The 24,447-nt window shown below is 38.0% G+C and overlaps 1 protein-coding gene across 1 annotated transcript; it reads left to right on the forward strand.

The window, feature by feature from the left end:
• The first annotated feature begins 2,093 nt into the window (after positions 1–2,093).
• LOC113079742 (glypican-1-like) lies at positions 2,094–17,032 on the forward strand. Its single transcript, XM_026251945.1, has 10 exons — positions 2,094–2,195; positions 2,281–2,374; positions 9,699–9,857; positions 11,369–11,766; positions 13,848–14,013; positions 14,176–14,306; positions 14,450–14,587; positions 14,673–14,803; positions 15,758–15,933; positions 16,225–17,032. Exons 1-10 carry the CDS (start codon positions 2,094–2,096, stop codon positions 16,431–16,433), a joined length of 1,704 nt encoding a protein of 567 aa, XP_026107730.1. The 3' UTR covers positions 16,434–17,032.
• The last annotated feature ends 7,415 nt before the right edge of the window (positions 17,033–24,447 follow it).

Genomic DNA, 24,447 nt, shown 5'->3' on the forward strand with positions numbered 1-24,447 from the left:
TAAATTACTTATTTTAAATAAACAAAATGGCTGTGTGTTTGTATTATTATTTGTATTTAACTATACAACTATTGCCACTGATAACTGGCATCTGTGCTTCCCCACTCTTAAAAGAAATGCCAGCCACCACTGGTACGTACCAGAGCTGAATACTTCAGCATCAAAATCCAGGCTAAAAATACTTCTTAAGAAGCACTAAAGTAAACAGACAAGAGTTCTTTGAGGTCTTTCTCTTAAGTTTCACCCTCTCTTTTCGTCTTAACCCCTTAGCCCCGTTTTCCTCATCTGCACTCTCACACATGTTCTTGCCTCTTACTCGATTAGAGATCAGGACATCTGTTTTAACAAGGTTTGGCAAACATTTTAATGCATGCGATTACGTGTGCTGTTTGCACACACACGCACGTGCTCACTTGCACACGTGTGTGTCTATTCAGCAAGGCAGAGTCTAAGCTGTGGTGTATTTTTAGATTTATGAAAACCTAGAAATGTCCAATTCAAAGAGCTGGGTTGTATGCTTAGCTATCTTTCACCATTAGTGAGGCAAGGCATACTTTTTAGAGTGTATCCATAATGCATACTATGTGTTTGCTCTGATCTCAACAAACGTTCAAGAAGATAGGAAGCTGGTCGTCAGGAAATATATACTGCCTGCCTCAATGTACTGACTCAAGCAAAGAAGGTTTATTAGATGTTTACAAGTCTGCTAAGCTAATATGAAATCAATCCCAAATGGAAGAATTTCGATATGCCATCAGAGTGGAACATTGTTCAATAAGAAACAAATGTTGGATGGAATGAGGTCTTATTCATCAGGATTTGATTTGATTATGAAATGTCATATGATGCGTTTTTCACCCTACGAATGAATGAATGAATGAACGTTCATTAGGTGACATAAGTCAAAATAATGTTTCAAAGCAAGTTATGTTTGGACATAGATTTTGATATTTTTTCTTTTAAATAACATTCGTCTATGATTTGCTTACAATAATCATTCATAATCTCACAGGAATATATAGTAAAAAAGTCAATTAGCACATTAGCAGCCACGAACACAATTGCAAAAACCAATCAAACAAGTTTCCAGAACAACCCCTTGTCTACAATTGGTCAGACAAAAAAATAAAAAATAAAAAAGAATAGTCCAGCTCCAAACTCAAACCATTGGTTGATTCAAGCCAAGCTAGGCTGCATTTCACAAAAACATGTAAAACCAGTAGACCGTAGAGACCAATGGTGCCAATGGTTTCTACAATCTACTTTAGGCTCTTTTTTTATGCTTTTGGGAAACACGTTTTTTTACAGCCACTTTACAATCGATTGGATTATTAAGTTGACTTTCCACATTAACATGGGACAGGACAGTTTAACTTTATTGTGCATTTTGTGGTGTTTTAAGTGTTGGTGTTGCTCTTATCATTAAGTTCAAATATCTATGCTATGCTTTCTATGTAGCACTAAGCTGTACTTTTTATTTTACTAGTTTCCCGAAAGGCGCCTGTATATCATGTTCTAAATATAAAGTCAACAGGGTTGTATTTTCCATTTGAACCCTCTCATATATTGTGTGTTATAGGATCACAGCAGCTCATTAGACCAACCTATTATGGCCTTTATATTTCACACTCCCTTCTGCTTCCTCAGTTCCCCTGGGTCATAAAACTGTAAACACGCTTATGAGAGCAGACCATGTGCAAACTAAATCACAGTCAGGCTTGGGCTATTTTCACTGCCGATTATGGCCAAACCACAGACGTACCTCAGTTTGATGATCCTACCCATTTACCAAAGAAAGGAAGGCCTGGCATCTTAGAACTACCTAGGAAATCAATTAAAAGGTACTTTCCAGTGTTTTATAAGGCTTGTTCTGAAGTCGTCTCTTTTAGCACATAAAGCGAGTGGCCGTCAATCGCCTTTATTGCAGGTTCGTGCAAGGCCTGTTCAGGGGTCACAGGCTCTTAGCGTAAGACGGCACGGCGCCTGGGATGCTCGGACTCTTTGAGCAGCCCCGCGACTCAGCAGGGTAGCGGATAAGAGAGACCAGAGGCATATGGTTGAGAGAGTGCAAGAAACCCAGCAGGAGGGGGGTAATGAGTGCTAATAGGCACAGGAAGAGGTTGAAAGAAAGGTCACCTGGAAATGTGGCGGAAGACCAGATGAGAAATGGACATGAGAGGAGATTAAAAGAGTTGGCCAGAGGTGTCAAAGCCCCAGATTATTTTTATACTCTCGGTAGTATAAGGACTTAATCCCTCATCAGTTTTTATTCCCCAACAGGGTACCTCCATGTATACAGGAATGGATTATGACGTCCGGATGTCCTGGGCACGGATGCCATGCATCAGAAACGAGAGGCACATTGAGATGTTACGTAACCAAAGCTTTCCCAAAATTGATGGCCTTCAAGTGCAGATACTTTGACTGATCTAGTTTTCGCAACAAGTATAAAGTGGTGTCTGACCAATTTGTTTGGTTTACTAAAATCAGCGAATTGCTACAGAGCTCTTGATCAGTTTGTCGTAAATTTATTTTCTTTTAAGTAATTTATGTTGGGGCTACAACTGTCTTTTTTTTCTTCAGAAATTCAGGTTTAGAATTACATTTTTCTGCTAAATAAATTCAGGTAAATATTCCTTAATAAATAATGTTTTAATAATAATGTTATTAGGAGCAGTAGTAGTACTATCATTACATTAATTAATATATTTATGTCACTGTTTCTTCAAGTTAACCCAAACTTTTATTTTGTTTGTAGTAAAAAAAGCCGTTTGTCTGCTCCATTCATTCATACATAAACGCACAGAACATGCAAGATTCATATTTAAATTTTATTTTTGCAGCCTAATATTCACAGACACTAGATCATGTTGCATTCTGATTTAAGTGTACTGACTTTTGTCTTATCCATCCGAAATTTAGCAAATTCATTGACATTCCATGTTATAGAGTCAATTCAGTTTTTATGACTGGATTCCATGATTCCATCTGCGTTTTCCACATCGCGAAACTCATAGGGCCCTGTCAGTTTTAAGTTTAACAAATATACAAGCTATGGACTATGTTTACAGTGCATTAGCATCCATTTCTGAAGTTCCAAACATGTGACCAAGTTCGTTTCCTCATTTTGCATTGTTTCTTTTGCGTGTTTCTGCAGCTCATCAGGGCCCCCTGCTGGTCTGGAGCACTGGGAAAATGCTTGGCAGGGCTGTGCGTTAATCCGTCCATGCTTAAATTTAAATCCATGCTGCTGACACACGTGTAGGTGTTTGGCACACTTCTTTTACAGATAAAATTGCTCTAGGTTACACAATCCCACCCCGCATCTCTCTTTGTCTTCCTAACCAATTTCTTCCTCTCCGTATTTTGTCGGTGTCCTTTGAGGACATTGGTCTGCTGGGGATTACAGAGATATTGCATTGTGTTCATTAAAGGCAGCTTATTCTCTTAATTGAGACCAATGTCTGGGCAAAGCGCCATGCCCCCCATAATCCCATATTTAAAAAGAAGGTCAGATTCGGAGATTAGTGGTGAATGGCGACAAGCTTAATGTTTTCTGTACTCCAGTTGCCTGAGTAAACCAAATGATATGGCCACATGTACCTTGTCAACCATTTCTGATTAGATCAGATCTTTTCAGATCTTAAAGGCATCATTATACCCCGCCTTTCTGAAATGCATTGTTTTTTACAAAGCTCATCGTTCTGAAAAGCGAGGTGTGCTTTTATTGGCCAGCTATCCAGTGCTTTGTGATTGGCCGAATACCACAAGCCTGTGACGGAAAATGTTACGCCCCTCACCAAACTGTGATGCCATCTCCCGCCTCGACCAGACAAAACGACACAAACTGAACACCACAAACGAGCCATTTGTTGCATCCAGTGGAGACATAATTATGGATTATAATGACTTATGCTGTGTTTTTACGCATTGTGTTTCATCGCTCCATGCTGCGTAAACATAAATCCATGTCTCCATTTGTGATTGGAGAAACTGCAAACGACAAGCACCACTTTACACCAGCGGTTCTCAATTCCAATCCTTGCGCCCCCCAGCTCTATATATCTATATACATTTGGGCGGTGTTATGCAAATCTTCCCACATCGTGATGTAGATATGTGGGGGGGGGGGTGTTTAAACAAGCCATTTTAGGAGGGCATGGTCTAAAATCTTAACTTTGATAAAGAATATCTCTTTAGTCTCTTCAACTTTATAGATCATCTTAATTCACCAAGAGCTTGTAACACTCCAAGGAGAAAGGAAAACTTGAAATCGCATCATATGACCCCTTTAAATCAGATCTTGTCACAGGTACTGTATTGCTGAGTTGCTCTGTCAGTATGTCAGCACTTGAGCTCCACTTCTCCCGCGCCTTAAATAAACCTCTCAGTGTGTTTCCATAAATTCTTTTACTGCTTGCTGAGCTTGTTCCTGAACGTTGTGCTATGCAGTACTTGTGTGGTAATGTGGGTGTGGTGTTTATAAGTCTTGCAGAAGGGCTTGGTAGGGAAGCTAGCTTTCCAAACACTTTCTCATTCCTCATAGACACACTGTTAATCAGACACGGAGGACACGAGCATGTTTTTTGGCCAGCGCAGGGATTTAAACCTCAGCCGGGCTCACCTGTAGATCCTCGCGCACCTGCTGCTGGTAAACCTGTGCCTGAGGCAGCCTTTGCTCTCATCTCAAAGGAGTGCACACAAATCCTCTCCCAGGAAAAGAAGATGAGAAAATAAAATAACTATTCACATTGGTATGTCAGGGGCTTTGAAGATGAACTTGAAGAACATCCCTCAAAAGAACTTCCTCTTACTGTTTGGTTGTTCACTTTTAAAACGAGGTCTCGCGATTTTCTTTTTGAAGTCAGTCCAAGTCCATTTTCAAAAGCCAATTCAAAAACCATGAAGGCGTTCTAGTCCGTTGTGTCAACATTGGTGTTTTCAATGAATTAGCGCTGATTTTCTTTTTGGAATGTGGTCTATACAGAGCGGCCTCGGAAAATCTGTCAATATATTGTAAATCATAACATCAGTCTTTGAAAATCCTGTATTGTAATGTGATTGTTTTCTTGTACCATGTGTCCTATGTTATTAATAATAAACTTTTTCTTTTTTTCATCTATCATAAATCAGCTATGGTATGGAAGAAATACTGATGTAGTGTCTTGCAGTTGTGAGTTTTTATCTCACAATTCAAACTCCTCTCAGAATTTTGTATTTATATTTCGAATTCTAAGAAAATTTGCAATTAACTTTTTATTTTTTCTCACAATTCTGAATTTTTCACTCAATTGTAAACATTTTTCTCATAATTCGGACTTGCTTCTGTGATGCTCCCTCCCCCCCCCCCCCCCCCCCCCCCGATATTTCAATATTTATGTTTTAGCGCTACAATGGAAAGTAGCATAAATGTCAACATTTACTGCCATTTTTCTTTTTCAAGTCATCTACTTTTCACAGAGCAAGTTTGAAAAAATCTTGCAAAGCAAGTCAGCTAAAGCTATGTTATTAGCAACCTGAATAACAACACATCAGGTTTAATAGCACAGACAGAAATGCTTCTAAGTAGCCACTGTACATTTTCCCAGTGCTTTGTTCAAAAGAGCTTCGTTATTTGTAATGATCTGTTCAAAAGTTGATACCCTGATGTATTTTGCAGCATGTAAGCCAATATCAGAGAGGCATGCAAGGGAGAAGAATGGAAAAAGAGCACTCAGCACTACACCGCATGCATGGAGCATTTCTTTGATTAAATAGTCACAAGCCCTGAAGGGATCGCACCAGCTGGGTTGAAAGCTACCTACTAACAGTTTAACTTGAAGGGATTTGTTTCATCTGACACCACTCAAGGTTTCTCCACCGTCTCGGCCTGTTTGTCATCCTGCTCGACTATTTGTCTAGCTGTCCATCTCTAACAATTAGGCTGTCTGAAGAAACCCTTGATTTTTTTCCGGGCCAGATGGAGGCGGCTGACAGGTGATTCTCTGTCAAGCTTTGATTCAGGGTCGTTGGCAGCCTGTCGATTTCCATCCAACACACAGACACGGCAGCACAAGGAAGCCTGAACCATGTTTATTCGGAACAGAAAAGAGATAATTCCTCAGGATTTATTTTTAGCTTATTTAAAATATTGCTTTGGCGAGCATCCTGCATTCATAAAGATATGCATCATCTCTTGATCTGCCTAGAATTAAGTGAGATTCAGTTTGCACATGCACACACAAGAAGACCCATCTCTGTTAGTCTCTCTTTTGCAGCATTCAAAATTTATTGCGCACTGCTTACTACTTCATTGAAAACTGTGCGGAAAAAGTAAGTACTATGATGTGATAAACGTTTCAAACAACGTTACCTCATTTAGCATGTTTAATTACATTTCATGTAAAAATGTCATAAGGACCTAAACAACCTCTACTGAGCATGCGTTGCTGATTACAATGTGATTTTAAACCGTTGTATCTCAGAATGTATGATTTCAAACGTTAGTACTAGGAGTAAAGTAATCTTTGAAGAGGCCTTTGCAAGTTAGTCCAAGTTTGTTAACTGTTAATATGTTTATAGCTCTGAATAATATTTAACAGTTTAATAGTACAAACATCTAAAATAAAAAAAAAACTATCACCCACCTTAAGTACTGGTGGTGACGATACCAAAATAACATGTACAAGACTGCTTTTGTTGCATTCACGTATGCATACTTGTGTAGAATTTATTCGCAATAAGCAAAGATGTAAAAACTCAAAGTAGACATTGTGTTAAAAATTATAGATTTTTAGTTTACATCTCACAATTCCGTTTTTTTTTTTTTTTTAGCCATTGTTGCATTTTTCTATGACAGGACAGTAGAGATATGACAGGAAGTTAGTGGGAGAGAGATGGGGGATGGAAAAGAGGAAGGTCCATGAGGCGGGATTCGATCTCGGGACACCTGAATTGCAACCGCGCCATATGCCATATATAAGGCTATTTTTCTCCCAATTGTGAGTTTGTATCTTATAATTCAGAATGTTTTCCCTCACTTCTGAGTTTTAATTTCAAATTGTAAGATAAAAATTTGCAATGACTTTTTTTCAAAAAAAAATTCTCGCAATTGTGATTTTTTTTTTTTTTTTTACCTCACAATTTTGACAATTCTTCTTTTCTTGCGCATTTATATCTCAAACTATAAAATAGAAAGTTGCGATTTTTTTCTAATCCTGAGGAAAAACAAGCTTCAACTCCATTGCATTGTGAGATACAGTAATCCACCCAGTGTGCTTTGGTTGTTTTTTTTTTCTTTAATTTTTTCACTCTTTCTGTCGCTTTACATATGTTTTTAGTTAATGTGCAAAATGAGATCCCAGCTGTAATATAAGTATGCATATACATATTTGGGTGTTTGGGCACATTGTTGCACAGATTCTTCCTTTGTGTGCCAGAGTGGGAAGAAAAGCTTCATCTGTCTTGTGTCTCGCGGTCCCTCGTCAGTACACATTGATATGCAGGCCACACGCCTGTGCTGCTCACGGACTGCAATGAAGGGCCCGGGATGCGATACGTAATGACACGTAATGACTTTTTTTTTTTCTTGCATGTCATGTGCGGGGCTCCGCAGTAACCCTATAGTAATTTTTAGGATTTTTATTATTATTATTCTACGGTAAAACTGATCGGGCAGACCAAACCATAAAGCCTAGAAAACTGAAACTTGGTCAGATGGTAGTAGTCTGGCTCGTTACTCTGATCCAAATGGCCTATGAGGGCACTAAAGCAATCAAAAATGCAAAACGGCTCATAGCTCCTAGACCGTTTGGCGTAGACTCTTTGGAATCCTTGGGTCAAAATGAAGAAAAGTGTAGAAGGTCATATTTGCTCTTCAAGGTCTGATTTTCCCGCCACTATCAAGTAAATTCAATACCTACTTTTGCGAACTACTCCTAGGTTTCTTTTTTGCCTGATCGGAGCAAAACAAAAAAAGCTAAAATTTTGACTCACCGTTAAATAGGAATGAAAAAACATTTGTAAGGGGCAGGGCTAATTTTACTAAAATGGCTATAACTCTTGAACAGAATAAGATATCTCCAACAAAACCAGTAAACACATGCAAGAGCTCAATCTTTGGACAAAAAAAAATGCACAGGTCTGGAACTTTTTGGCATTATGAAATGAAAAAAAAACTATTAAAACAACTTTGCAAGCATTAGTCCAATTGAAAATTGATATGCTGTCTTCGTCTAATGTGCCATAAGGATCTCTGAGCACATTAGCATGTTTCCAAAAGCATGGACGCCATCGTCCAATGAAGTTTGAACACCTATTAGACAAATTTAACGGAGGCCAATCAGAATGAAACCGGTGGTGTTCAACCCATTGACCTAAAGATCTGTGAGAATTTTGAAAGAGACCACTGGAGGGGATCTATCTATCTATGCAAACACATTCTTTATTACACATTATTCAGTATAATTTATACAGTATTATAGCATTTATTAATATTTTAAATTAGATTTTATTTTCATAATTTCAGTGTTCATTTTAATTTTAGTTATGTACTTTTGTCAGTTATTTTTATATTTCTATTCAGCTTTATTGTTATATTTCTAATCATAGAATTTCAACTTAAACCTATTTTATTTGTTTTTCACCTAAAATTGTAATTTGATTTGAATTAACAAAAAAAAAATGTTTTCATCTAATACACAAACGCTAAAAACTTTTGATGTATTGTCAGTAATTAAAAATATTGAATAAAAACTTTTGCAAATAACTTGAGTGCTTCTGTATGTCTTTTTACCATACTTCTATTTCTATAAATAAAATATTGCACACAAAAACTTCACAAAAATGCACTCTAGGCCAAACCCCATTAGCACAAAAAAACTTAACCACAGATACACAGGAGAGCTGATAGAAAGACTCTTAGGTTGGCCATAAAATGGTGAAAGTGAGTTTTTTAGCCCCCCAGCTACAGTCTTACCACAGTGAATGCATAAAATTGTGCTTCTTCATGATTTTTCACTCTCGCTGCAGTCAGGCGGCATAAAAAATGCATAGCGGCGATAGCATCTCTCGCTCTAGTTCCCTAAGCCATGACCCAAGACAGGCTTAACCAGGAAAGTTGTTTGCTAAATGTCAGCCTTGTCCAAGAAGCTCTTGCTTTTCTGAGGACTTCACTGACCCAGTGCATTTTGTTTAGTGATGCTCAGGGGAAGCTATTTTAAAACCTTAGCTTGTTAAGCTACAAGCTAAAGCTACTCGTCGTTCAGCTACCCTTTAGTAAACACAGTAGTTAGCTACACTACAAGTTACTAATACACAACAACCCTGAAGAGAGAAAGAGAGAGATTGCATGATTTATCAAGCAGAAAAAACAGTGAGCATTTCAATTTATAACTTGAACTTAACAATGGGTCGATAAACAGCAGATTTTCATTTTGTTGTAGGTTTAAGGATGTTGTCATTTTTTTGTTTTTGTTATATTTCGTACGAGTCACTTAACACATCGCAGACCTTTCCAGAACACTGTGTGAGATTTATCTGTCTTTATTTATGCTTTTCGTGGAAGTGTGACATCATGTTTGACCTTTTCTGGCATCAGTCCAAGTTTAATATTATATGGGGCTTGATATATGACGATATTAGAGTAATTGACATCTTTGGTGGCATAACTAGGTTAAAAACTCTACTTAAATCGTATTATCTTTCCATTCCATCTGCAGGCGAGCATCTCCGCATCTGCCCACAAGGTTACACCTGCTGCACCAGTGCCATGGAGGAAACGCTGTCGAACCTGAGCCGCCGGGAATTTGAAGGACTGGTTAGGGAAGCGGGACGTTCCATTCAAGCCTCACTAAATGCCCAGTACAGGACCTTCGACAGTGAGTCCAAAATGCTTTCATTCTTGTAGTTGGTTGCCAAATGATTTTCTGTATTATGTCTCACAGTTGCTAACACAACTGTTCAGTTTTTTCCACTGTTAATGCTAGCAAGATGATTTTCAAACCCAAAGTGTGAAGGTGAAAAAGAACAGAGTAGCAACTGTAGAAACTCACAGAGTAAATGAGATTTAGAGGTTTTACAGTGTAGAGGTCTTATCCAGAGTGGTAGTTTATGAAACTTCATCTGCTTCTAGTTAACATTTTTCCTTTACCCTTCCGTGGATTTAATGGCATAAGGGTTAATGAATTTGAAGGGTTAAGAGTTGCAGCACTTTGAAGTCCAAATTCCCTCCTGGTTTGTGTCTTTGTGTGCTTCGATAAAAGGAAAACTCTAAAGCTCAAATGTTTTCACACCGAGTGGCCCAATTACAGTGAAGGCCTTTTACAGCAGTGCATGAGAAACTGTCAATCAATTATGTGTGTGTGAGTTTTTTTTTTTACTTTATATGCGGACAAACAACTGTTATATAAATATATTAATTATTAATTATTGGTTATTACTTTAGTTACCTGAATGTTGAACATACAGTATACTTTTAATTAGTTGCATTCTTCCCCTAACAGGAAGAACATTAGGTACAGTATCATTTAAGCCCCTTTCACACTGTGTTTCTGGCAAATACATGGGTAAAGTGTTCCGGCAATTGTTCCCGGGTCGCTAGATTTAGCACTTTCACACTGCCAGTGATTACCCGGAATAGGAGCGTGCTTTCACACACAACCCGTAAAGATCCCGTAACGACACTTGACATCAGGGCGTGACATGTAATGTACGAGTCGAAAACGTTAGGCACGTCATACTTAAACTGAAGCAAGCAAACGATCTCGGCATCAGCGTGGAAAGTGAGGAACTAACTGATCTCTGCTTCATTACAGTTTGTACATATTTTTTCGTCGTGAACGTTGATCTTCCTTCAAAAGAGCCGGTAAAAGAGTCACGCGATAACATGCGTCATCACTTTCGACACAGCATTAGATCGGGCTTTTGTTCACACAGTGCTCGTCCTGGGTTCAATGCCGGAATTAATTCCCGGGATGTGTTTGCTTTCACAGAGGGCGACCTGGCAATGTTCCGGCAAAATGCCGGGTCTGACGTGCAGTGTGAAAGGGGCTTTATTATTTGTATTTTATATTATCGGTGGAAGAATTTTGATAAATATAAAAAAATATTATTAAAACTGCAATGTAAACAAATTTTCCAGAGAAAGAAATACTGTTTGTAGTCAATTCAACCATACTAATAAGCAAAAATTACTTTAGATAAAGTAACATTTGTGCTTCATGTTTTTTTTTTGCTGAAGAGTGTTGAAGCATTGAAGCCCTGCCCAGTGTTCTCAAGTAACTCAAACTGCAACTGCACTGGCAAACAGTAGTCAGAGGATGCAATTGTATGTGATTTCTTTATTACTTTCACTTGATGATAAGTGACTTATCCTTTTTTATCCATGCAGCATATTTCCTGGAACTCCTAAATGGCTCTGAGCGATGGTTGGAGGAGGCCTTTGTGGCCGCTTTGGGGGATCTGTACCGGCCCAATGCGGGAGTGTTTCGTGACCTTTATGCCGACCTGCGTCGATATTACAGCGGTGCCTCCCTGAACCTCGAGGAGGTCTTGGACGAGTTCTGGATGAGGCTCCTGGAGCGTCTTTTGAAGGCGTCTGACCCCGAGACCGCCTCCCTGCTCTCCGACGACTTCCTGGAGTGTGCCTCCAAGCAGACTGAAACCCTGCGTCCTTTTGGAGACGCCCCACGGGAACTGAAGACCAAGCTGGTGCGGGCTTTCATCGCTGCTCGGGCATTCATCCAGGGCCTTAATGTGGCTGGAGAGATTGTACGGAAAGTTTCTCAGGTAAAGTGTATTATTTTTCTTTTTTACGATGGGTGTGATGTAGTGGTTTAGGCTCAGGGCAGGTAAAGGAAGGTAGCTGGTTTGTTCACCACAAGAAACAAGCCGCGTGCCAAGACAGTTCTACCCTTGAGCAAGGCAATTAATCCCAGGGTGCTCAAGGGTGACTGCTAGCATTCGTGCATGAAAGTTAAAAACAAGCATTCTACTAAATAAGTTATAAATAAAACCCCTAGAGTGTACACTTTGTAGGACCACCTTTGGCAGTATTTTCTGTTTATACCAGCATTGGCATCTTCTTGGCAAAATTGCTCATGTTCCTTCAAACAGGATTGAGGCCTTGATGCTCAGTGGTGCTCAAATGAACTGAGGTCTAATTTTCTTGATTTTAACCAAGACTCACCAAATGTCTTTTACATCTTTGTCTTGTTAAAATATGACTCGTCTGCCAATAATCCTCAATGTTCTTGCATATTTTGCTCCAGAAATTCTTCTAACATTGATATTTCCTAATGAGTATTCCAGTGTGAGCTCCTGGGTTAAGTTTTGCATGAAACATAGCGCTTCACATCAAAGTCTTCAAGTTCAGTTAAGGTTTCATTAGACCAGGGATTCTCCTCCAAGTCACTGAATCACTGACATGCCTTTTAGGCAAATACCAGCCAAGTGATAAAGACTTCCGTCTTCCACCTTCTTTACGAGCCTGATTTGTGAAAAGTTCTTGCTTTTGATGTGCATTTGTTGCCCCACGACAGTTTCTCCCATCTATGTTATGTTGAACTGTAACTCTTCAGCATTGCCAACATCTTCTTGTCCAAACAAGCAGTTCTGGCAAAATTTAAATTCTTTGCAGATGCACCGTTGGTCTGTATTTTCTCACCTTTATAATAACAACCCTCACAGTGCTTTAAGGTGTACTTTATACGAATTATATCCTTGCCCTTACTGGTATTTTTCAAAGAATCTTGCGTTAGATCTCCTAATAATGATCCTTGGGTTCCGCGGTAGGGTGTTGCCTTGGAAATGAAGTGTGTATTCTCCTAGACACAGGTGTATTTGACATTAGAGTCATACAGTGATGGGAAAAACTCTTCAATGAATCATTGTTCCATGGTGTAACACTGTGCAATTGAGAGAGTCCAAGGACACCAAGACTTTTTATATGTGGCTTAAATAAAACCATGCATATCCTTTAATGTCATACTCTCTGTAGGTGGTCTGGATGCACTAAAAGGGAGCAGTACCTCCGAGTGCCCTTGTTGCCTAGAAAGTCAATCAACAGAAACTCCCAAATTCATCAAGACTGGATCCATGTCATTAAGACAAATAACTACATAGCAACATTCCCAAAGATGTTTGCCCAAACCCACACAAGGAAAATTAGTCCAAGTCCTTAGTGGCTACCATACCCTTCAGTAGAACTCCCAGTTGCTTTGACAAATGAAAGTAGGGCGCAGTGGTACCTCTCCGATCTTTAAGGGATTTCTTACAGAATTGGATTCAGTCTCCCGGGGCCAGACTCTCAGGAGATTTCTGCAAAGCAGACCCAAATTCTTGCTGATGTTGGGAATATATCATTTTGGAATATGCATGTCTTGTTTAAGTGGTCTTATGTTGACATATGTAAAAGCTGAATCCACTGTATGGCATATTCCGCGGGATTAGCATTAAAAATTCATGCATTTGGTAGCTGTTTGCATTAGTAGCATAAGCAGCAAGTTCACGCACGTTCGCAGTAAAACGATTAAACTTAAGTTGCCTTCAGCTAATATACAGCATGATTACTCTACCTTCCAAACTTGCCTTTCCCAAAAGACTTTAAATGTACTTCGAAGCTATTCTTATATAACAGATGACCTGAATCCACATGCAGATAACATGCTTAGTTGAAGACAATAAAGAAAATCAAACTAGCTGTATCAACATTCATGGGAAAACGATAACAAACTTGTTCAGCTGATGCTAAAAGGTCTTGTAGTGCTTTTATTACAGGAACAGTTCTCCCGAAGCGATGCTGTGTTAATTGCCTTGCTCACAATAGTGGTAGCTCATGGATAAATGCCTAATGGTCACTTTTCCCACAGGTTCCTTTGAGCCTGGAGTGTAATCGTGCCATTATGAAACTGGTGTACTGCCCTCATTGCCGAGGTCTGGGATCAGTCAAACCTTGCATCAATTACTGCAAGAATGTCATGAAAGGCTGCCTGGCTAATCAGGCCGACTTGGACACTGAGTGGCAGAGCCTTATAGGTAATGCAGAGAGTATACCACTCAAACTCTTACTCTGTTGGTTACTTTTATTTCTGTTTTTGTTGCATCCCACTGGGTAGTGCTGTCACTTTGCTAAATATTTCAGTTTCGGACATGAAACTTACTTGACACTTTATTCATACACTCGTTTCCCTCAATCAGAAACCATGCTACAGGTGGCCTCCAGTTTTGGTGCGGAGCCCAGTATGGACACGGTGATCTATTCAATTCCTGTGAGAATCTCAGACGCTGTTCTCACCATGCAGGAGAACATGGAGATCTATACCAGCAAGGTTAGGACATTGAAATTAAGCATCTATTTTAAACTTGCACGATTGGGTTGGATTCACATGTGAGGTGTCAGTTTAAAGACTTATTGATCACATAAGGACTGTTTATACAACTATACACATCTAAGTTTGTGTTGCGTTCTCAGGTTTTCAAGGCCTGTGGGGACCGCGGTGAGGAAGGAACGCCAAGTTCAATATCTGAGGAGCCGAAAAAGAAAGCAAGTACAGTTACTGCCCTGGAATACAAGCCCAGCCCCAAATCTGCAGCCAGACTGGAGGTGCAGGTGTGTGCATGTGTGGCAGTGTCCACTTCTGGCCAACGTTTATGAGTTTTATACATTGTTATTGAAGTGTGTGTGCAATTCCCAGGTCACAGATGTGTCCAGTAAACTGAAAGAAATGCAATTTTACTGGATCCAACTCCCCTCGGCTCTGTGCAGTGGTAAAACGGCATCTTCAACTAATGCTGATAAATGCTGGAATGGCATCACCAAAGCAAGGTATTACATCTTTAGGGCAAACCTATTCTAAGATGAAAGGTGTCTATTCAGCTAATCAGCACATGTTATTTGTGGTAAATGTTTATGTAATTAATGTATGCACTTTTCAAGGCTAAACTGATGTGCAAGCTTTTTGATGGATGACTTTTGGGATGAACACGCATTATGAATTTATAGATCATTACTCATGGTCACTGCATCCGTCCCTCTTTTAGTGGCCAAAGTCGTTAAATTGATTGTTTAGGTATCACTGCCAAAGAGCTGAACTCCCATTGCCCTAAGTCATCAGACGTGATTAATCACTGGATGAGGTTTGTCTTCATTTGTGAGAGAAGATTTAAGTAAGCACGGCCAAGAAACCTTTATTTTTAGTCATCATTAATACCTATTAGCTCTGTATAATCAAACTAGCAATCCCGTGGGATAATTAATGCGTACTGGTATGTGATTAGTGGTGTTTGCTAACGCAAGCATCCTTAATACTATTGCTTATAATTATGGTCCATATACAGACAATGAATAAAAACCCTACAGACATTTTAGGAGGTCCTTGAGACAAATCTAAAGACTACTTGGCAACATAGAGCTAAAACACCCTAGCAACCACATAGCAAACCACTCAGATTGCCATTTAAAATACGACCTGCTAAAATCATTGCATTTCAACCACCTAGACCTAGACCTAGGCCCTAGCAACCACGTAGCAATGCAATAAATACCAATCAAACTCTTTTGCATCAAGCTAAAAACCAAACAGAGCACCTTAGAAATGTGCTAAAAACCACACAAGTTTTGCATAGCATGACGCACTATAATGGAGCTAGTATTACAAGCCTGGTTTTTAATTGAGAAAAGTGTAAAGCGTAAGGTCGTTAACGATGAAAAATGTAACACAAGAGCTATTAACAAAATGTGCGTGATTGAAATGGTTCTGGAAAATGGATTTTTCTGCAGTTATCTCCCAGAGGTCATGGGCGACGGGCTGGCCAATCAGATTAATAACCCAGAGGTGGAGATCGACATCACCAAGCCTGACAGGACTATACGTCAACAGATCATGCTGCTGAAGATCATGTCAAACCGCCTGAAAAACGCCCTCGATGGCAACGATGTAGATTTCCAAGATACAAGTAAGATGACATCTTAACGACATGATCATACAATTGGCTTCATGAAACGGGAACAAATTGTTGTATATCATTCAGCATCAACTGAACTTAAGTCAATTCACTACTTAAGTTTGTTTTACTACTGTTACATGAATGAAGCTCAATGATGCAACATTTAGCACCATTCTAGGGCTGGAAGGTGTTATGCTGCAATTTCATGTAAATTAGATACTGCATAGTCACCATTACCTCTTTGACCTTTTTTTGCACAAATGTAAGCATCATGTTTTTTTTTCCATAATGTGTCTCTAGGTGATGATTTCAGTGGCTCAGGAAGTGGCAGGTGTGAAGACCACCTGTGCGTCCGAGGTAGATCACCGGTTTTTGGTCCGAAAGCGGACAGGCCCAAACTCTCTCCCTATGGCCCTGAAAACAAAAGAGTCAAAGGATCCGGAAACCAGATTCAGCCTTCCAGCATCTTACTGGCTCTGTTACTCGCAACTCTACTGCTGAGACGATAATGGAGACGCTAAATCAAACTTTGGGATCCGGGTCAGGAAATTTGGCATAGGACAAGGAATGTTTCAAAAGAAAAAGAATAGAGAAAAATGAGAAAAGGTGAGCTTAAATGTTGCCAAAAGAAAAAAAGAAAAAAGAAACCTTTTGAGTGAATGGACATTTTAATTCCTCTGACATACGACATGAGAATAAGGTGGAAAAGGAATTTTGTTTTCAGTGTATTTTTATGTTTTGTAATATATGTCAGATTAAACACTGACCTGTTACATCAATTGACTTCATGCTTTTTTATCTTTGAATGTAAATAGTTGAACTGGACAGGAAGAATTCTGGTTTAGATTTACAATACGAGGTTCTCAGCCACCTAAGAGACTTACCCACAGTTATTTGCTCTTAAAGTCACATGATCACCAAGTCACCTCATGTTTCATTTTACCACACTTACTCAAGTTTGTCTTTGCACAACTGTTCTTTTTGTCTTAAATATTTCACAGATTGACATAATTACAAAACGTTGCATCAGTCTGATCCCTTTTAGATTACAAAATGTATGAACTATGGCATGGACATGAACTGAAATACGAAATTGCTGAATATCTGATGAATTATGTAATGGTGTTTTTTGTTATTGTTTGTTTTTTTTTAACTCTGATTCAATGGTTTAGTCTGCAATTATTTTGTATGATAGCAAGCTGCAATAATGTATGAATTTCACAAAAAAAGATTAGCAACTGTCTATTTGTTTTCACACTAACATCAAAAGAAAAAAGCAATTATTTTGCATAAAAGAAAATACTGTTTTTTATATATATATATATATATATATAATTTTATTTTTTTGCATTATTCATAATTATTTTCTTAATTTTATTTTCATACTAATTTAGAATTTACTTGTAAAATTTTTCATTAACAACATCTAACCGTTCCTAAAATAAGCAATTACAATTATTACAAGTATTAACAATTTTATTAGATTTAAGGGTTACATTTCATGAATTTAATTTAGATTTTAGGTAGAAGCATCATGAGGCAAATGTTTTTTAATAAAAAAGTTGTGTAATAATTGACATAATTTAGCACATTTTCCACCAAAAACTTGACACATTAGAATGAAAAAATAAAAAATTATTAAGCCCCCCAAAATGGGCTTCATTTTTAATGCAAAAATATTTTTCTCTGATGTTAGTGTGAAAACTTACCTGTACATGAGGTTCTCTTTTTTTAAAAAATGTAAACATAAAATAATAAACGTCCAAGGAACACGAATGCACGAAATATTTGCTTCCCTCACCCGATGCAAACCCTTAACTTGCATTTGGAAACTCGTGGCTATGTTGCAGTGCAAATTCATATTCACAATGTTAAATAAATACGGTTCTGGAATACTTTCAGCGCTGATGGCAAATTAAATAGAAGCATGTGTCAGCCTTGAATGATATGATTTGCCTTGAATGGAATTTCATTATAGCCAAAGCCAATGGGAAGCAGTCATTTACAGAATAATGTACTTTAAAAATAAAGCCTGTCACTTTTAATTAAAGCTCGTAAGGCATAACGACAATTTTACGATTTTGATTCCAGAGCAATGTTAATAATTACATTTGTGGCAGTGATGTTTTAAAACACTTCCAAGGAGCTGATTCAGATTTACGAGTGTAATGTTACCATATTCCTGAACTTTTGATCAGACGAAAAAAAACAACAAAAAACATTCCTACAAAATGTCTTGCACAATATCAACATCTAGTCCCTAAATGTTGCATTTAAATGTGTCAAATGATCTTCATGTTTCTGATATTCTTTTTTCAATGCACAACTAGAGCTGAATCCACAAGGACCTGGTTTTGTCCGATGCGAAATGTAAAAAGTTGTGGAATGTAAACGCAGTTGAGAATGTACATGATGTGGTGTACGATTTCTGTCACAGGAAGGTTCGTTTTTGTACTCTGTTGTCCAGTATAACTGAAAAGCACATTGTATACTCTCAGTCGATGGCATGACTCAATGAATGGACATTGAGAAGGGCTCAAACACAAGCGTAACGTGTTTCATAAGACAGTGACAGACTGAGCGCCCGCTCATTCGAGAGAGCCAGAGATGTGTGTGTTACGGAACATTTGAGTTCGTTCAGTTTCAGCACTAGCATTTTCTTTGAGGTATGAATTTGTACATTTGGTCTGTTTTACGTAATAAACATGCACAGTTGTTCAAAACGAAATGGGTGTTGTCTGTGTTTTTAAATGCGTTCTATTCATTTCTACCAGACCTGCTCGTGTCTTTTAGTCTCAAGAATGCTAATGTGAACCCGCAACCTTTTACACAGCTACATTTAAGGAAACCTTTGTAACATGTTCTAAATAAAGTAGTAATTTTCATTCAGGTCATATTTTTGGGGTCACGCTGAGGTGGAAGGTCTTGCCTTTTGTGTCTTCACCGGAGAGAGGTGAACATGGTCCAATAGATGTGCACTTATCTCCGCCGCTTTTTCTGTCCACTGTGAAAACACAACAACACATTATGCATTAAGTCATCATTTTAATAAACTGGCATTCTGTTCAATTAATCCACTGATATTTAGCCATTTTGAGATTACACTTCCAATAGACGCCGAATAAATTGACAACTGATAAAGTAAATATCAAAGTACATAAGCATTGTCCAGAAGTTTAGAGTCTAGCTTTTTTGTATTAGTTTATAAAATTGCACCTAATGTTACAAAAGAGTTTTTTTTTTCCATCTTTCAAATAAATGCTGTTATTTTCATCAAAAAATCGTGAAAAAAAAAAATCAGTTTCTTTAGTTTTTTTTAGTGAAGTGACATTCAGCCAAGTATGGTGACCCATACTCAGAATTTGTGCTCTGCATTTAATCCATCCGAAATGCACACACACAGAGCAGTGAACACACACTGTGAGCACACACCCGGAGCAGTGGGCAGCCATTTATGCTGCGGCGCCCGGGGAGCAGTTGGGGGAGCAGTTGCTCAAGGACACCTAAATCGTGGTATTGAAGGTGGAGAGAGAGCTGTTCATGCACTCCCCCCCACCCACAATTCCTGCCAGCCCAAGACTCAAACTCACAACCCTTCGATTGGGAGTCCAACTCTCTAACCATCAGGCCACGACTTGTTAGAAGGATTTCTGAAGGATCAGGGACACTTAAAGGGTTAGTTCACCCAAAAATGAAAATTATGTTGTTCCAAACCCGTAAGACATCCGTTTACACAGCAACACAGTTTAAGATATTTTAGATATAGTCCGAGAGCTCTCAGTCCCTCCATTGAAGCTGTGTGTACGGTATACTGTCCATGTCCAGAAAGCTAAGAAAAACATCATCAAAGTAGTCCATGTGACATCAGAGGGTCCGTTAGAATTTTTTGAAGCATCGAAAATACATTTTGGTCCAAAAATAACAGAAACTACGACTTTATTCAGCATTGTTTTCTCTTCCGGGGCTGTTGTGAGTGCGTTCATGATGCTGTTGACGTATGTAGCTGCTTATGTGTTTCTGGTGCACCCAATAACAAAGATAACACGTCAGCAGTGTCATACCTCAGCAGCATCACTGCAGTGTCGTGAACGCACTCACAACAGACCCGAAAGAGAAGACAATGCTGAATAAAGTCATAGTTTTTGCTATTTTTGGACCAAAATGTATTTTCAATGCTTCAAAAAATTCTAACGGACCCTCTGATGTCACATGGACTACTTTGATGATTTTTTTCTTACCTTTCTGGACATGGACAGTATACCGTGCACACAGCTTCAATGGAGGGACTGAGAGCTCTCGGAGTTATTAATGACATCATTTTGATTTTGGGGTGAATTAACCCTTTAAGCCTGGAGTAATGACGCTGAAAATTCAGCTTTGCCATTACATGAAAAATATATATATATACACATTTATTCAAATAGAGAACTTTTTTTATTTCAAAATGTTCTTCACAATATTACTATTATTAAGTTGGCTTGAAAAAGCCAACTTACTGATCTACTATTTAATCTTATTATTATTAAGTTGGCTTGAGAGAGCCAACTTACTGATATTCTATTTAAACTTATTATTAAGTTGGTTTGAGAGAGCCAACTTACTGATATTCTATTTAAACTTATTATTAAGTTGGCTTGAGAGAGCCAACTTACTGATATTCTATTTAAACTTATTATTATTATTATTATTCTTCTGAGACTAAAATTTTCAACTGCTACTCCTCCTAGAGCTTTAACTCTACAGACTCCAAACTCAGCCCAGATCTTCAAACTGATCTGAAGTTAGTTGCTATATCTTTTTAGACTGATCGGACTTATACTTTTCATAAAACTGAAGATTAAAAATCATAAAAACTCCCATAGACTTGCATTGAAAAGCCTCTGCTCAACTGAACATTCCGTCAAACTCCAACTGTCAAAAATTCAAATCTAAACACACTGAAGCCCATTAAACTCATAGTCTATGTACTATGTACATATTCTATGTACTATTACTAACCCATTCAAACTCATTCAAACTCATTCAAACTCATCTATCATATCTATCTATCTATCTATCTATCTATCTATCTATCTATAATCTGTCTGTTTCTAATCTATCTATCTATCTATAATCTGTCTGTTTCTAAACTATCTATCTATCTATAATCTGTCTGTTTCTAATCTATCTATCTATCTATAATCTGTCTGTTTCTAAACTATCTATCTATCGATCTATCTATCTATCTATAATCTGTCTGTTTCTAATCTATCTATCTATAATCTGACTGTTTCTAATCTATCTATCTATCTATCTATCTATCTATCTATCTATCTATCTATCTATCTATCTATAATCTGACTGTTTCTAATCTATCTATCTATCTATCTATCTATCTATCTATCTATCTATAATCTGTCTGTTTCTAAACTATCTATCTATCTATCTATAATCTGTCTGTTTCTAATCTATCTATTCTATCTCTCTATCTATCTATAATCTGTCTGTTTCTAATCTATCTATTCTATCTATCTATCTATCTATCTATCTATCTATAATCTGTCTGTTTCTAATCTATCTATCTATCTATCTATAATCTGACTGTTTCTAATCTATCTATCTATCTATGTATCTATCTATCTTCATAGCAACACTCTAGCAACTATCCAAACCAACCTAGAAACCACCCAGGGTATCCTAGCAACCACATAGCAACACCTTAGCAACCACTCGGGGTACCCTAGCAACCGCATAGCAACACCCTAGCAACCATCCCAGATACCCTAGCAACCGCATAGCAACACCTTAGCAACCACTCGGGGTACCCTAGCAACCGCATAGCAACACCCTAGCAACCATCCCAGATACCCTAGCAACCGCATAGCAACACCTTAGCAACCACTCAGGGTACCCTAGCAACCGCATAGCAACACCCTAGCAACCATCCCAGATACCCTAGCAACCGCATAGCAACACCTTAGCAACCACTCAGGGTACCCTAGCAACCGCATAGCAACACCCTAGCAACCATCCCAGATACCCTAGCAACCGCATAGCAACACCTTAGCAACCACTCAGGGTACCCTAGCAACCGCATAGCAACACCCTAGCAACCATCCCAGATACCCTAGCAACCGCATAGCAACACCTTAGCAACCACTCAGGGTACCCTAGCAACCGCATAGCAACACCCTAGCAACCATCCCAGATACCCTAGCAACCGCATAGCAACACCTTAGCAACCACTCAGGGTACCCTAGCAACCGCATAGCAACACCTTAGCAACCATCCCAGATACCCTAGCAACCGCATAGCAACACCTTAGCAACCACTCAGGGTACCCTAGCAACCGCTTAGCAACACCTTAGCAACCACTCCTGGGGACCCTAGATCTATCTATCTATCTTCTGACTGTGTCTATCTATCTATCTATCTATCTATCTATCTGATCTATCTCAGACTGAAAACCATCAAACTTAAAACTTTTTAAACTTCTTAAACTTTTCAAACTTTCTGCACCGCCTTTCTCAAGCCAACTTAAAGTTTGTCTCGACGAACTTTTTTATCTAGTTAAGTTGGCTTGAGAGAGCCAACTTACTGATATTCTATTTAAACTTATTATTATTATTATTATTCTTCTGAGACTAAAATTTTCAACTGCTACTCCTCCTAGAGCTTTAACTCTACAGACTCCAAACTCAGCCCAGATCTTCAAACTGATCTGAAGTTAGTTGCTATATCTTTTTAGACTGATCGGACTTATACTTTTCATAAAACTGAAGATTAAAAATCATAAAAACTCCCATAGACTTGCATTGAAAAGCCTCTGCTCAACTGAACATTCCGTCAAACTCCAACTGTCAAAAATTCAAATCTAAACACACTGAAGCCCATTAAACTCATAGTCTATGTACTATGTACATATTCTATGTACTATTACTAACCCATTCAAACTCATTCAAACTCATTCAAACTCATCTATCATATCTATCTATCTATCTATCTATCTATCTATCTATCTATCTATCTATCTATCTATCTATAATCTGTCTGTTTCTAATCTATCTATCTATCTATAATCTGTCTGTTTCTAAACTATCTATCTATCGATAATCTGTCTGTTTCTAATCTATCTATCTATCTATCTATAATCTGTCTGTTTCTAATCTATCTATCTATCTATCTATAATCTGTCTGTTTCTAATCTATCTATCTATCTATAATCTGTCTGTTTCTAAACTATCTATCTATCTATCTATCTATAATCTGTCTGTTTCTAATCTATCTATCTATCTATCTATCTATCTATCTATCTATCTATCTATCTATCTATCTATCTATCTATCTATCTATCTATCTATAATCTGACTGTTTCTAATCTATCTATCTATCTATCTATCTATAATCTGTCTGTTTCTAATCTATTTATCTATCTATCTATAATCTGTCTGTTTCTAATCTATCTATCTATCTATCTATCTATCTATCTATCTATCTATCTATCTATAATCTGTCTGTTTCTAATCTATCTATCTATCTATCTATAATCTGACTGTTTCTAATCTATCTATCTATCTATCTATCTATAATCTGTCTGTTTCTAATCTATCTATCTATCTATAATCTGTCTGTTTCTAATCTATCTATCTATCTATCTATCTATCTATCTATCTATCTATCTATCTATCTATCTATAATCTGTCTGTTTCTAATCTATCTATCTATCTATAATCTGTATGTTTCTAAACTATCTATCTATCTATCTATCTATCTATCTATCTATAATCTGTCTGTTCTAATCTATCTATCTATCTATAATCTGTCTGTTTCTAAACTATATATCTATCGATCTATCTATCTATCTATAATCTGTCTGTTTCTAATCTATCTATCTATCTATAATCTGACTGTTTCTAATCTATCTATCTATCTATCTATCTATAATCTGTCTGTTTCTAATCTATCTATCTATCTATAATCTGACTGTTTCTAATCTATCTATCTATCTATCTATCTATCTATCTATCTATAATCTGTCTGTTTCTAATCTATCTATCTATCTATCTATCTATCTATCTATAATCTGTCTGTTTCTAATCTATCTATCTATCTATCTATCTTCATAGCAACACTCTAGCAACTATCCAAACCAACCTAGAAACCACCCCGGGTACCCTAGCAACCACATAGTAACACCTTAGCAACCACTCAGGGTACCCTAGCAACCGCATAGCAACACCCTAGCAACCATCCCAGATACCCTAGCAACCGCATAGGAACACCTTAGCAACCACTCAGGGTACCCTAGCAACCGCATAGCAACACCCTAGCAACCATCCCAGATACCCTAGCAACCGCATAGCAACACCTTAGCAACCACTCAGGGTACCCTAGCAACCGCATAGCAACACCCTAGCAACCATCCCAGATACCCTAGCAACCGCATAGGAACACCTTAGCAAACACTCAGGGTACCCTAGCAACCGCATAGCAACACCCTAGCAACCATCCCAGATACCCTAGCAACCGCATAGGAACACCTTA

The sequence above is a fragment of the Carassius auratus genome, unplaced genomic scaffold (genome assembly GCF_003368295.1).
Source record: "Carassius auratus strain Wakin unplaced genomic scaffold, ASM336829v1 scaf_tig00029115, whole genome shotgun sequence".
Taxonomy (NCBI): Eukaryota; Metazoa; Chordata; class Actinopteri; order Cypriniformes; family Cyprinidae; genus Carassius; species Carassius auratus.

Excerpts from the sequence above, each read along its gene's own strand:
- LOC113079742 (XM_026251945.1), top strand. The coding sequence starts at position 2,094 with ATGAGTGCTAATAGGCACAGGAAGAGGTTGAAAGAAAGGTCACCTGGA. Across the intron at positions 14,804-15,757 it reads AATGGCATCACCAAAGCAAG|TTATCTCCCAGAGGTCATGG; the intron begins GTATTACATCTT and ends ATTTTTCTGCAG. Across the intron at positions 15,934-16,224 it reads TGTAGATTTCCAAGATACAA|GTGATGATTTCAGTGGCTCA; the intron begins GTAAGATGACAT and ends ATGTGTCTCTAG.